The sequence below is a fragment of the Gymnoscopelus braueri genome, assembly GCF_963280865.1.
Source record: "Gymnoscopelus braueri genome assembly, chromosome: 3".
Taxonomy (NCBI): domain Eukaryota; kingdom Metazoa; phylum Chordata; class Actinopteri; order Myctophiformes; family Myctophidae; genus Gymnoscopelus; species Gymnoscopelus braueri.
In genome coordinates this window covers 5,152,651-5,166,081 of record NC_137612.1, presented here as the reverse complement: position 1 = coordinate 5,166,081, position 13,431 = coordinate 5,152,651, and the positions used below count along the sequence as shown (strand labels likewise).

At 42.2% G+C, this 13,431-nt stretch overlaps 1 protein-coding gene across 1 annotated transcript in view; it reads left to right on the top strand.

Annotated features, from left to right (window-relative positions):
• The window catches only part of dlgap4b (discs, large homolog-associated protein 4b), a 44,054-nt gene that overhangs the window by 2,827 nt on the left and 27,796 nt on the right, over nucleotides 1-13,431 (top strand). The window contains exons 3-7 of the mRNA XM_080425097.1: nucleotides 1-370; nucleotides 1,938-2,161; nucleotides 7,024-7,174; nucleotides 8,697-8,979; nucleotides 9,540-9,692. The exon at nucleotides 1-370 is cut by the window's left edge and continues 487 nt beyond it. Of these exons, the coding sequence (XP_080281223.1) occupies nucleotides 1-370; nucleotides 1,938-2,161; nucleotides 7,024-7,174; nucleotides 8,697-8,979; nucleotides 9,540-9,692 (1,181 nt within the window). The remainder of the gene's footprint in view (nucleotides 371-1,937; nucleotides 2,162-7,023; nucleotides 7,175-8,696; nucleotides 8,980-9,539; nucleotides 9,693-13,431) is intronic.

Below are 13,431 nucleotides of genomic sequence, written 5' to 3'. Positions count from 1 at the left end.
GATGACTCTAGGGCACCCCGGCAGCCTCGACAATCAGGCCGTACAGAGCAGATACCAGCACATTCAGAGTGGCTACAACACCATCAGTTCCTCCAAAAGCGACATGAAATATCAAACTCTGTCTGGACCTGGTGGAGGAGGAGGAGGAGGAGGAGGAGGAGGGGGAGGGGGTGGAGGTGGTGGGGGAGGAGGTATGAGTATGATGATGAATGACAATGAATCTATGAAGGGAAGCTCCTGGTCCACGATGACCATGGGTCATCCAAGGCAGGTGATCTCGAGGGGCTCGGCCACCCTCGACAGGCCCATGCTCAAGTCCAAGTCCGTCCAGCAGGAACTGACCTGCAACTACCTGCAGGTTGGGCGAAGGGTGAGTACAACTCATGTGGTTTTAAAGGCAACACACCATGAATTTCATTTTTTTTTGGGGGGGGGGGGGTATTTTTTGGGCTCCCCAGTGTCTCTTGTACCCCAAAAAATATTTTTTTTTTAACATTCAGTCATTCATTCTCATTTCAGAGATTTTCAGAATGGGCGTGTCTGAACAGGCCATTTCAGAATGGCAATGCAAGTGACATCACTTGCCTTGCCATTGCATTGATGATGGCCAGACAGAATTGCTCAGTAGCCCCCCCCTGCCCAAAAGGACGTTTTGGTATTGCAGCTGAAAGTGCTGTATAAGCCGGAGACAATTGACTTGGGATGAGTATATCTGAGTGATGATTTAGGCTCAAACCTTTTGAAAAAGGTTTGAGGGACATACACCATATGATATTAAATATCAATTTATTTATTTTTAATTCATGGTGTAGATCCTTTAATATTGACCTTGAGATACCATACACCCACTAACTTGCGCTCACGTAAAGTCCTTTTGGGCTCTCTTATTTATTTAACGACCCAGCTGCAGCCTTCCTGCAGGCTCCGGTCGAAACGTCCATGAACCAAATGACATGTCCATTTAGTTCCATTTTTACACTCTCTCAGTGTTAAATTAACACTGAAAATTTTACAGTGTAGATTGGGGACCCAAATATTTGTATATATTTTTTTTTTAAAGGTTCCATTTGTACACTCTCAGAATTACAGACCCGTAAGGGTCCATTTGGACTCCTGGTGGGCCCGGGACCAGACGTTGAGAACCAGTGTTTTAATGCAGTGGTTCTCAACCTTTTCAGGCCGCGACCCCCCAAAATAATCAATTTGAACTGGGGACCCACCACCCTGACAAGCACTTGGAATTGTAGGCATTACATTTAGGTTGACTTGGTTCCACAGATAAATATTGTGAAAATAGCTGATCTTTTAGCTCACACCGCCTCGCGTTACGAGGCATTGTGAGCTTATAGATCAGCTATTTTCAAAATGTTTGCCCCTTTCTTATATTATTTGACAATTTGGCCAATGTGTGACCAGTTTTTGGTCTATTTTTGGGGGTATTACATTAAATTGTCACACACTGTCATCTGGGGACCCCCCAAAAATCAGTGCCCCAGGTTGAGAACCAGTGTTTTAACCCATTGAGACCTGAAGCCAATTCTACATGTCTCCTAAATCTCAACAGTCTTCTGAAAAACACATGTTTCTATATCAGTGGTGCTCAATCTTTTTCATGTCAAGGACCCCCAAAATTATATGTATTTGGCCGCGGACCCCCATCAAAATATGTTGTTCCAGGGACCCCCCAGAAGCAACTATTTGAGTAAAAAATGTTCGCTTTAAAAATATATATATTCAAAGATTTTCACACATTTTCTCAATTTTTCAAAAATAGCAGATCTACAAGCTCGTAGCGCGGCACTCGGTGCCGCGCTATGAGCTTGTATATCTGCTATTTTTGAATAGCCAAAGTGTAAAATAAAGCTTTTTAGCTCAAATCTAAAAATGACACAGTTCCAGGTCTTAATGGGTTAATGGACCTGCACGGCTGTTTCTAGGGGGACTACAGCGGCACGTTGGGCCGCGGCAGCGGCGGGGGGCCCAGTGAGATCCCCTGTCGGCGGATGCGCAGTGGCAGCTACGTGAAGGCCATGGCCGACCTGGAGGACAGTGACGACTCGGACGGGAGCCCCAAACCCTCGCCAAAGAGTGCTGCTCGTCGCCAGAGCTACCTCAGGGCCACCCAGCAGTCTCTGCAGAGCGACCAGCAACCCACACGCAAGTAAGAGACCACATGATGCTGAACTGAGAGACAACAATGTATACTGTAAATTATTATGCAGTATATGCAGTGGTGGAAAAAGTACTCAAATTCTTTACTTAAGTAAAAGTACCAATACTGCAATATAAAAATACTCTGTTACAAGTAAAAGTCTAGAATTCAAAATTTACTTGAGTAAAAGTACAAAAGTATTGGCATCAAAATGTACTTCGAGTACCAAAAGTAAAAGTACTAAATATTTGAAAATAGCCGATGTACAAGCTCACAACGCGTCGCGATGCGACGCGTTGTGAGCTTGTAGATCGGCTATTTTCAAATATTTAGTAGCCTAGGTATAAAATAGGGCTAAAGTGGTTAATGTATGTTTTATAATATCATAATTTATATCTGCAAAGTAACTAGTAACTGAAGTTTTCAAATAATTGTAGTGGAGTAAAAGTACAATATTTGCCTCCGAGATGTAGTGGAGTAGAAGTAAAAGTATTGGAAATTGGAAATACTCAAGTAAAGTACAAATACCTCAAAATTGTACTTAAGTACAGTACTTAAGTAAATATACTTAGTTACTTTCCACCACTGGAGACAACAATGTATACTGTAAATTATTATGCAGTATATGCTGAAGTATTTAAAAGCAAGGACATGAGCCAGATATTAACATTTGAACGTCCTTCTGTGCTGGTTTCACTGACACACATACTAAGTTAGGAATTTTGTTATTGAGGTGGCTTGGCACAAGTGTTCACCAATCAAGGAAACAAGAATGACTAAGCCGACGGATTCAAGTGACTTCCTTCTTCTTTATGCGAGCGAGTGAGCACTCACGCACGCACGCACACACACAGACACACTGACACACAGACACACGCGCACGCACACGCACATGCACATGCACATGCACATGCACATGCACATGCACATGCACATGCACATGCACATGCACATGCACATGCACATGCACATGCACATGCACATGCACATGCACATGCACATGCACATGCACATGCACATGCACACCAACACACCAACACACACACACACACACACACACACACACACACACACACCAACACACACACACACACACACCAACATATGCATGCCCAAGTGCACATTTGGTGGCTCACACACACACACACACACACACACACACACACACACACACACACACACACACACACACACACACACACACACACATGAATGCCCAAGTGCACATTTGGTGGCTCACACGCGCGCACACACACACACACACACACACACACACACACACACACACACACACACACACACACACACACACACACACACACACACACACACACACACACACACACACACACACACACACTGTCGGACACACAGTCGGACACACACATTGACTCAGTCACCCAAGCTGTGCTTACTCACGTGTAGAATGAAGTGGCGTCAGATTCCCTACAGTCAACCACATGCCAGTGTCAACACCGCCATCTCCTCAGCAACTGATGGTCCAACAATATGAGAGTCTGGCTGAGACCATAACGATGCCAACTCACCCCCAAACCAGTCACATCTTTCTCTTATTAACTGGACGTGTGCCTCATTGTTAAAATATTGGGTAGCTTTGTGTTTCGATGGACCATTTGCCCCATACACAGAGGACCATCGAGCGCAGTGGTTCTAAAAGTGGTGCCTTGGGTCGGAGACCACCAGGGGTTCCCCAACGAAATGTGTTAATTTAGCATCAAAACCCGAGATCTAAAAGCTTACAACGCGTCGCAATGTGATGCGTCGTGAGCTTGTAGATCTATTTTCAAAACATTTTAACAACACAAATCATGTATGGCGGTCCCTGGCAGTGGCACCAACACAAATCATGTATGGGGTCCCTGGCACAAAGTATTTTCAGATGGGGGTCCGCAGCCTAATACATATTGATAGGGGATGGATTTCCAATGAGGCCAACTACAATATAATCACTCATAGAATAAAGCAAAGCGCTGGCGTCTATTTTGGATATGTTTCAGTATGAAGGCTTTAACCACTGGTTTAAATGTGTTGCTTTGCAATGTGTGTTGTGAGCTTGTAGATCTACATCTTTTTTTATCTGACATTTTTGCGTACAATGACATGCCCAAAATAGTGACACCAGAGCTAAAGTGGTTTATATGTGGTCATGAACTCAGAATTAACCAGAAAAAGTGCTCCTCGGAGCAAAATTTCACTGAAATCGCACCCTGTGTTCATGATTTGAGGCATTTTGTTCAAAACGGAGCACGCCTGCAAACTTTGGAAGCCAATCTTAGCCAATCAGGATGGAATATGAAAAATCTGAAAGACCTGTTTCGATTAATGACTATAGAGATACTGTGTACCGCGTGATGTTTGGACAAAATATGTAGGAGTACTGTCAAAAAATGTGTTTTGCAAAAATCGGCCTCCTGGTGGCGCTAGCACAGGCCCATCTGAAGAATTTGGGGCAGAGGTTCTGCTCTGGCATCCAGGGAGTGTGTGTGCACAGTTTCGCTGCGATCAAGCCAACGGTGACGGAGATTAGCTGTTCACAGACGGAAGGACGGACACACGGACACACAGACACACAGACACAAGGACGGACGGACGGACGGACGGACGGACGGACGGACGGACGGACGGACGGACGGACGGACAGACGGACAGGGTGCAAAACATAATCTCGGCCATGCCTTTCGGCCTGGCGGGACAACAAAAGCAATGCAATCACACTAGCTAAAATAAATAGGCTTTACAATAAATCAGCATGCCATGCATGTAATGAAATGCTTCCTTGGTTGAAATCAAAGTTTGCACTTTTCAGCTACACAGTATTTCCGCTTGAAGCTTTCAGTTCATAATCTCAAAACGCAAAATGTAGTTTTGACTTAATCAGACTGAAGAGTATTGGTATGGAAAAAGCCAATTATGGTAAATGAACACAAGAGGGCAACATCACATGCTGCACAAACAAACAAACACACACACAGACAGACACATGTACGTACGCACGCACGCGCACACATATACACACACATACACACACACACACACACACACACACACACACATACACACACACACACACACACACACACACACACACACACACACACACACACACACACACACACACACTTAATAACGCCATTAACCCCTTAAAAACATACGATAGTTTTGATTTACCTACAGAGATTTCTGTTCAGAATCACAAAGATTTAAACTCCCGTCAAAGCATGCTTGAATGACTAACCCTGCTCCCACTGCAATCCCTGACCGCCCCACCCCGCAACCCCCTTCGTGGTCTGCACCACCCTGACTGAACATGAGCAGCAGAGCCCTGGATTACACCTTGTTCCAAATGGAGATGGACGGCCTGTGGTCTCCGCTCCACAGTATGTCCACTCTGCACCAGCTGGGCAGGTCAATGAGCAGGTCAGTGATAGGCTTGCCAGTTACTACCTGGAGGTGTGGTGCAATGGCTTGTTCCTGATTGGACAACATCCAATGCGTCGCCTTGCACTGACCCTCTCGGACGCTTTTAAAAATTCCGCCATGGCAAACTTCAAATGCAGACTCCATGCTCCCGCCAGACGTCAACGTGTCTCAAGCTCCTTTGATCCCATCCGCCCTGTTGCTTTTAGGTAAACGGTACCCCATGCCCAGTTTGTGAATCCATGCCAGGAAGATGCCCATGTGTGTGTGTTCCGGAACATCTTCACATGGCAGTGCACTGTCATGTTCCTATCACTGTGTGCCAACAAAGATAACAGAAGAAAGTAGATGTGTTTCTATTCATTAAAGCTGGTATTCACATATATTTCTAATGTTAAGAAAGAAAAACCGGTGCGCTTCCTCTGGATGCCTTCTTAGTTTAGGCAGTGGGTGCTCAGCTATGTATACAAATCAAATCAAAAACCACCTAAGTGGAAAGAGCGGCACAGGAGTGACGCTCTTTTGATTTGATATTTCTAATGTTCTTTGGCATTGGCACCATGATGGTTTAGAGACAGTTTGTGCATTCGCGTGGCCTCATATCATTGGCTTTGCATGCTCAGAGGCTACAATGATGAATGTTCAAACTAGATCACATTGGAGATTTGTGTTTATGGTGACTGTTAATGAATGTGAATATTAAAGGGATGACTTAGAGGTGTTATAGACAACATTCAGCCGCTAGATGTCTTTATTATGCTACACATCACAACACCTCTGTTGCATAAGGTGTCTATGTCTATTGGGCAGCTCTCATGCAGTTTGCATAATTGTATAAGGTTGTGCCTGCCTCTAAGCGTCTCTTTAGGGAAATAAGTACCTTCCCCAATGAAAATGGAAACAACATGGATAAACAAAACAATCATTTTGGACCCCACCAAATGATTTAAATAATTATTTCACAATTTTAAAAGCTATGTAGATATATTAACTTTTTTTTATATATTATTATTATTATTATTCATCTACATAAAATTGTTATCAATATCACCTTTAACCATTTAGACCTGGAAAGCCTATACGTTGTTGTTATAACCTTTCAATGCGGGAAAGCATCTCTGTCATTTTAGTTTCTGCTATAGATATAGCTACATGATTTTATTTGTATGTTTTGTCTACAAAATGTTAGTTTTTCAGAAAACTTCTCCCTATCTGTTTTTAACATTCCATTTTCTCTTTACCTCTCTCTCTCTCTCTCTCTCTCTCTCTCTCTCTCTCTCTCTCTCCATGAAAAAGTTATGTCTTGAACCTTCCTAACATTCGTGTACTATTATGCTTTAAATGTTTACACCTCTAACACGTTGTTGTTTTGTCTTTTTCTTTCTTCCCTCTCATCCTCCTCCTCCTCCTCTGCTTGCTGTTGTTCCTCCCAGCTGTCTTCCATCTCTCAGAGAACTCTCTACCAACCGTAGCTTAGACAACCTGGACTGCATCACCGGGTCAGGCTCGTCCTTCCCACACTGGGAGGATGACGACCTCAGTCAGGCCTGCAGCACCTTGGGCAGGAGAAGCTGCATGGAACAGGTCAGAGCCTATATATGTACTGTGTCAAATGTTGTGACGCTGCAATGTCCTGTGTGGGATTTGAATCCCGCAAGAGAGACCACATATGTACCACTTTTTCAAGATGGAATCCCCACTTGGCCAGGGGAAATATTTTGCTTTTGAGATTGAGGCAGTACTACTTAAGTCAACCAGTATCCGACCAAGTATCCGAACCCGACACCAAAGAGTCAAAACTTCTCAATGGAAGAGTAGGGAGACCACTTCTAACCACTGCAGATGTACTATTTACATACAGATTGGTTAAAGTAATGTTTTATTCTTTAATCACTTAAATCCCAGCATCAGTATTGTGGGGAAAGCGTTTGCTGAAAACAGCTGATCTACAAGCTCACAATGCGACGCAACGCATTTTGTAGTAGTAGTAGTACTACTACACAATATTGAGCCCTGAGGGACTCCGGTTATCCATATGGGGCTTAAGTGGTTAAAATAAGGACCAAAATGGACTACATGAGTCAATTTTGTTACATTTGTACACTCTCTGAGTTGCAAATGGATAAATGAACACTGAGGATTTTACTGCGTATTTATTTGTAGCTTGATTATATCCCAAAATGTAATCTGGCTGAACTCTTGTGCTCGTCTGTCTCTCTCACTTATAATTAACGAGTTAGGATTGTGTTTGCATCTCTTTTGAATTGACATCACTTAGCTCCAAGAAGACTTTCCTCTTCCAAATTATTCCTAGTCGTTTCCAAGAACCCTTTCCTCTGCCTTGAGCTGCCAAGCCCTGTTCCTCCTGTAAGAAGTAGCATTTTCACAAATACTGCAGCAGCAGCTCAACTGAAATGAATGAAAATTATCTCCCATTGAAAAAGAAAAAAAAAAGAAAATTCCATTTTCCATTTGCCATACCTCGTTAATATCCTGGGCCTGGGAGTGTAATACTAAATGACAGTGCTTCTTTCAGGTCCAATTCATCCACTGACATAAGAGCTCTTACCTCTCCACTGACAAGGTCACTGTCTCAAATGATGAACAATGTGCTGCACTGACTCCCATCTCTTTAAGCACGCTTGTCAAATGAAGCATCGAAAGCTATTAGCATAGGATTTGTACTCAATCTCTGGTAGTTTATTACATTCTAAGAATTCTGAGTGGAAGGTCTATTTGAAGAAATATGATTATGTGGTTACCCACTGGCATCCCTACTTTGGGCATGTCATTGTAGTAAAAAAATAGCAGATCTACAAGCTCTGCAACTTTGTAGATTGGCTATTTGGGGGGGGGGGGGGTGGGGGACGTTTTTGAACATTTTTGAACAATTTTGATAGGGTAAGTGTTGAATACAGGACAATACCAACAATAGAGGCTATATCAAGGAGTATACTTCTGTTATACCTTTGTGACATGACTTGTGTAATACTCAACTTGATTATTAATCAATTGATAATTAAATCAAAGTCATTCTTGCTTTGATGTGTTTATTTTTTAAGCCGTGTTAACCCTGTGTGTTTACTAACTACCTGTACCCCCCCAGCTGAGGGACCTAGAGATGAGCCATCACCAGCTGAGAGAAATGGAGATGAGCCATCAATTTGAGGACCGCGGCTCAGAGTCCACGTTCAGAGACTCCCGCTCGCAGTCCCAGGACAACCCGGAGCCTCCGGACCTGCCCATGCCGACGTGCTTCCGTTCCCGCAGCCACAGCTACCTGCGGGCCATTCAAGCCGGCTGCTCACAGGACGACGACACGGCGTCCATGGACTCCGAGTCGCCTCCGCCGACCGCCACCACCGTCCGCACCTACAGCGCCAGCACCGGTGAGTGACTGGAAAATACACGTGCAGTCAGTCAGAGCATGTTGTTGGTGGGACAAATCCCAGCTTTCACATGCTCAGCAACTACTGTACAGTCAGCCATGTGTCCTGAAGACAAGACATCGATTAAATAGGTATAAATAGGTATAAATAGGTATAAAGGTGGCTAATTCTTGAATGTGAAACGAGACGCAACCGTGATGGTGCACAAATGACCGTAATATTAAAGCCATTATCTAGACATGATCTGTGTACAAAATTCTAGATATAAATAAAAAAACAAAAGTTCAACTACATTAGCAAAAGCTTTTTTCCACAGTGGGAGTACAAGCTAGATCTAATGAGGATAAAAGTCATTACTATTACTATTTCATTATTCATTTAACATCCATAACTTGTCATTCTTATACCCGTCACGTGGGTCAAGTTGTTTTTATTTCATTTTATTATCATATTTTGATAGAAACCCACGCTCACTTAGACTTAAGTCCGACTCCTCCTGGGTGGGACACAAGTCCTCTAGAATGCACACACCAGCATTTTGGCTCTTTTGCCCACACTAGACAACCTTTCTGCCCCATGGAAGACTTGGAAAGAACAGTTCAGCTCTTACCTGATAACCACTGGCTTGGACAAAGCCCCGAAGGAACAACAACTTGCAATTTGTCTTCAGCGTTTGGTGACAGACAAACTACTCATCTTCCCCCCGCTCCCAGGTAACAACATTGTTCTGGGCTCACATGCTTTTAGGGGAAGAAATAACCTCAGGAACTGAACCATGGCAAAACTACTGTTGTGCAAACCCTTTAAAACTTTGCTCTGCTCAAGTGCACTTAAGTTATAAAAACATTTTGCCAGTTGCGGGCACCTATGGAGGGGATGCAATGTATGTAAACTACCTCAGTTTCTTAAAACAAAAATAGGCCTAATATCAGTGGGTCTACAGATCCTTTCACAAAATAATATTGTATGACTTTGATATGCAAGATGTGTATTTCTCCTTGGGAATTTGACACAGTAAAAAGTCATGAATTGAGCCTTTAAAGTTACAGAACAAAGGCCGCATTTACCCTGTTTACCTGTCTGTAGGTCCGACTCTACATCCTAGAAGTCATTAAATAGATCTTTGAAATTAACAACAAAAATATAGGCAAGATGTAGTCAACATCATTGTATGAAGGCACCTAAGGAACGACCTATCCCATCCACCACGGCTTATAAACTCAGATGGAGCGCTTGTTGTAACTGCCTTGTTTTCCATTTGTGTGTGTGTGTGTGTGTGTGTGTGTGTGTGTGTGTGTGTGTGTGTGCGTGTGCGTGCGTGCGTGCGTGCGTGCGTGCGTGCGTGCGTGCGTGCGTGCGTGCGTGCGTGCGTGCGTGCGTGTACCGCTCTATCTAAAACTGTGTGTACCGCTCTATTCCCGAGGCGCCACCACATAAGTGCAGATGCCGCGCTATGAGCTTGTAGATCTGCTATTTTTTTTTAAATGTGACATTTTTTTCAAATCTTTGAACATATATATAACTCAAATATTTGCTTCTGGGGGTCCCTGGAACAAAAATATGTTACAAATGTTAAAACATTTTTTATAAATATATATTTAAAGATTTGCACAAATGTTCATGATTTTTCTAAAAATAGCCAAATAAATCAAAAAATGACAGATACTTTCCTGGTCTAAATGGGGTTTTTTTTAAAGCCAGTTAAGCTATAACTAGGCTAAGTTTGAACTTAGTGTGAGATGGTGCAACTGGCCCCAGAACCACACGAGCTGTAAACTGCACTAAAATGTTCTTACCTCCGAGTGGCCACACAGCGGCGCTGTTGACCAAAGAGCTTTAAAGCGTTCTACTGCTACTGCCCCGCCTCCCTCGGTTCCTTATTAAAACAAAGGGCACCAGCGTTGCCATGTCCGCTTTTTATAAGCGACTTTGGGCTTATTTTTCTTGCTTGTGAGGTAGTTGCGGGTTATTGCGGTTTCTGGGGCTTGTTTCTAAAGTGTAGGTAGTTGCTTATTTAGGGCTGTTGTCTAATGTTGTTTAAACCAGTGTTTCTCAAACATTTTCATGGCAATTAAGGAGGAGCCGGCCCAAATAAATATGTATTTGTCCACGGACCCCCATCTAGAAGTATTTTGTGACCCATGTACCAGATTGTTGTTAAAATGTTCAAAAAACAATCAAAACGTTTCACTTTTTTCGCCCAATTTTTTTTTGTTGAAAATAGCAGATCTACAGGCTCACAACGCGTCGCGTTGTGCGCTTGTAGATCGGCTATTTTCAAATATCCGACGCTCGCTCATGTGGCCGATAGCCCCTAGTCACTTCTTTTGGGCTTGTTTTCATAGACCTGGTTGCTTATTTCTCTCGGAAAACCTGGCAACACCGAAAGGGCATCCAGACGCAGCTTTTCATGCCCCCTACAGACCTTACAGACGCGCTCGTGGTTCAGATCATCTCCATCAATCTGATCTGATCTGATCCAACAGAACTGTTAAGGTCCTTGCACACTGGTGCGTCTTTTCGTTGCGTTTTTTTTACAACAATGAAAAAAATTGAAAAAACAATGGAAAAAAAAAAAACGCAACGAAAAGACGCACCAGTGTGCAAGGACCTTAACTGTGCACTTTTTGAGATTTTCTTTCTTGTTATCTGTCTCATCCCGCTGGGTAAGTGTGTTTTATGTCAGTTAAAAAAAAAAGGTTTGCAATAGAAATGAGTCATAATGTTTCTTTTTTTTTTATGCCATTATTATAATCGCAATTCAACTTAATAACAACCATATAACCGAGTTAACTGAGTTTTTGTCTACTTGTCTTCGAGTCACTTAGGATACCTGTCGATCTAAAAACAAGATGTGTCCTACTTTTTCCACATAGTCCAACGTCACAGTGGTGGAACAAGTTCTCACATTTTTACTCAAGTACATTTTAAAGCAATACTGCAAATGCAATGTAGAAATACTCTGTTATAAAGTGCAAGTCCGGAATAAAAAATTTACTTGATTAGTACAAAAGTATTGGAATAAAAATGTACTTAAAGTGCCAAAAGTAGAAAGTACTCATTAGCAGAATGTCCCATTTCACAAGTTTTCAAATGTATAAAAATAATAGAAATATCAGATCTACAAGCCACAATGCATTGCAAAAATTTATGAAGTGGTTACTGTATGTTTTGTGATAATAATCAAAATCGACAAAGTAACTAGTAACTAAAGTTTTCAAATAATATCCTAGTAGTGGAGTAAACTACAATATTTGCCTCTTGAGATTTAGTGGAGTGGAAGTAAACGTATAGAAAATTGGAAATACTTCAGTAAAGTAAAAAATTACCTCAAAATTGTACTTATGTACAGTACTTAAGTAAATGTACTTAGTTACTTTACACCACTGGTCAGTGGTCATATAGCAAAGTGATGAGAAGACAGTGATGGTGCTTTTCTGTTTCTTGCTTATAATAAAATGCATGAGGATGTATTCTAAAGTATGTTTTTGTTGTTGCTGATGATTACTTATGGTTTTTACCACTAATAATAATAATAATAATAATAATAATAAACTTTATTTGTATAGCACCTTTCATGACATGAAATGCAGCTCAAAGTGCTTTACAGAGCAAGGATACAATTACAGTTAGAACCAATTTAACAATAAAGCAAACAAAAATAAAATAAAAAAAATAAAAGCAGTAAAATGCAGTAAAATGCAGTGGCCCTCGCCACTACACAACTACAACACAAATGGATATAACTTAAATGTAGTGGCCACTGTCCTCTACAACACAGCTAAAGAAATATCCACACTTCACACAATTGCCAATATTACATGTGTACCTTGTGTATCTTAGTAATATATCTTCACACAATTGTCAATATTACACCTTAGTAATATATTTTCACTTAGTAATATTACACCTTAGTAATATATTTTCACCATGTTTACCACGTGTGGACTAGCCCAGGGGATCTGCTAACTTATCACATCCAAACCACACAAAAAATATCTATGACACTATGAGCCCACGGTTGAGCTCATAGTGTGACACTGTTGTTTGGGTGTTAATCTAATAGGCCTAGTGCTTAGCTGCAATATCAGCTGTGGTCCATGTGACAGCCTCATATCCCACAAATACTTGGTATGATCTGTATTCCATTGGAACAGCATTTTAAAACTCAACAACACATATATATCCCAGTGCACAGTATCTGACCAAACTCCTACCCCATGCACTTGGGGCAGTGGCTCAGGGGTAGAGTGGCCGGTAGAGGGGCCGGATGGAAGCCGTGAGTTTTCCAGTTCGAATCCCGGGCTCCCTCAGAAGAGTTAGTGTCGAAGCGTCCTTGAGCAAGACGCTGAACCCCTAATTGCTCCCGATGAGCAGGTTGGTGCCTTGCAGGGTTTCCTCCACCATCGGTGTATGAATGGGTGAATGTAATGCACAACAATCTATGTAAAG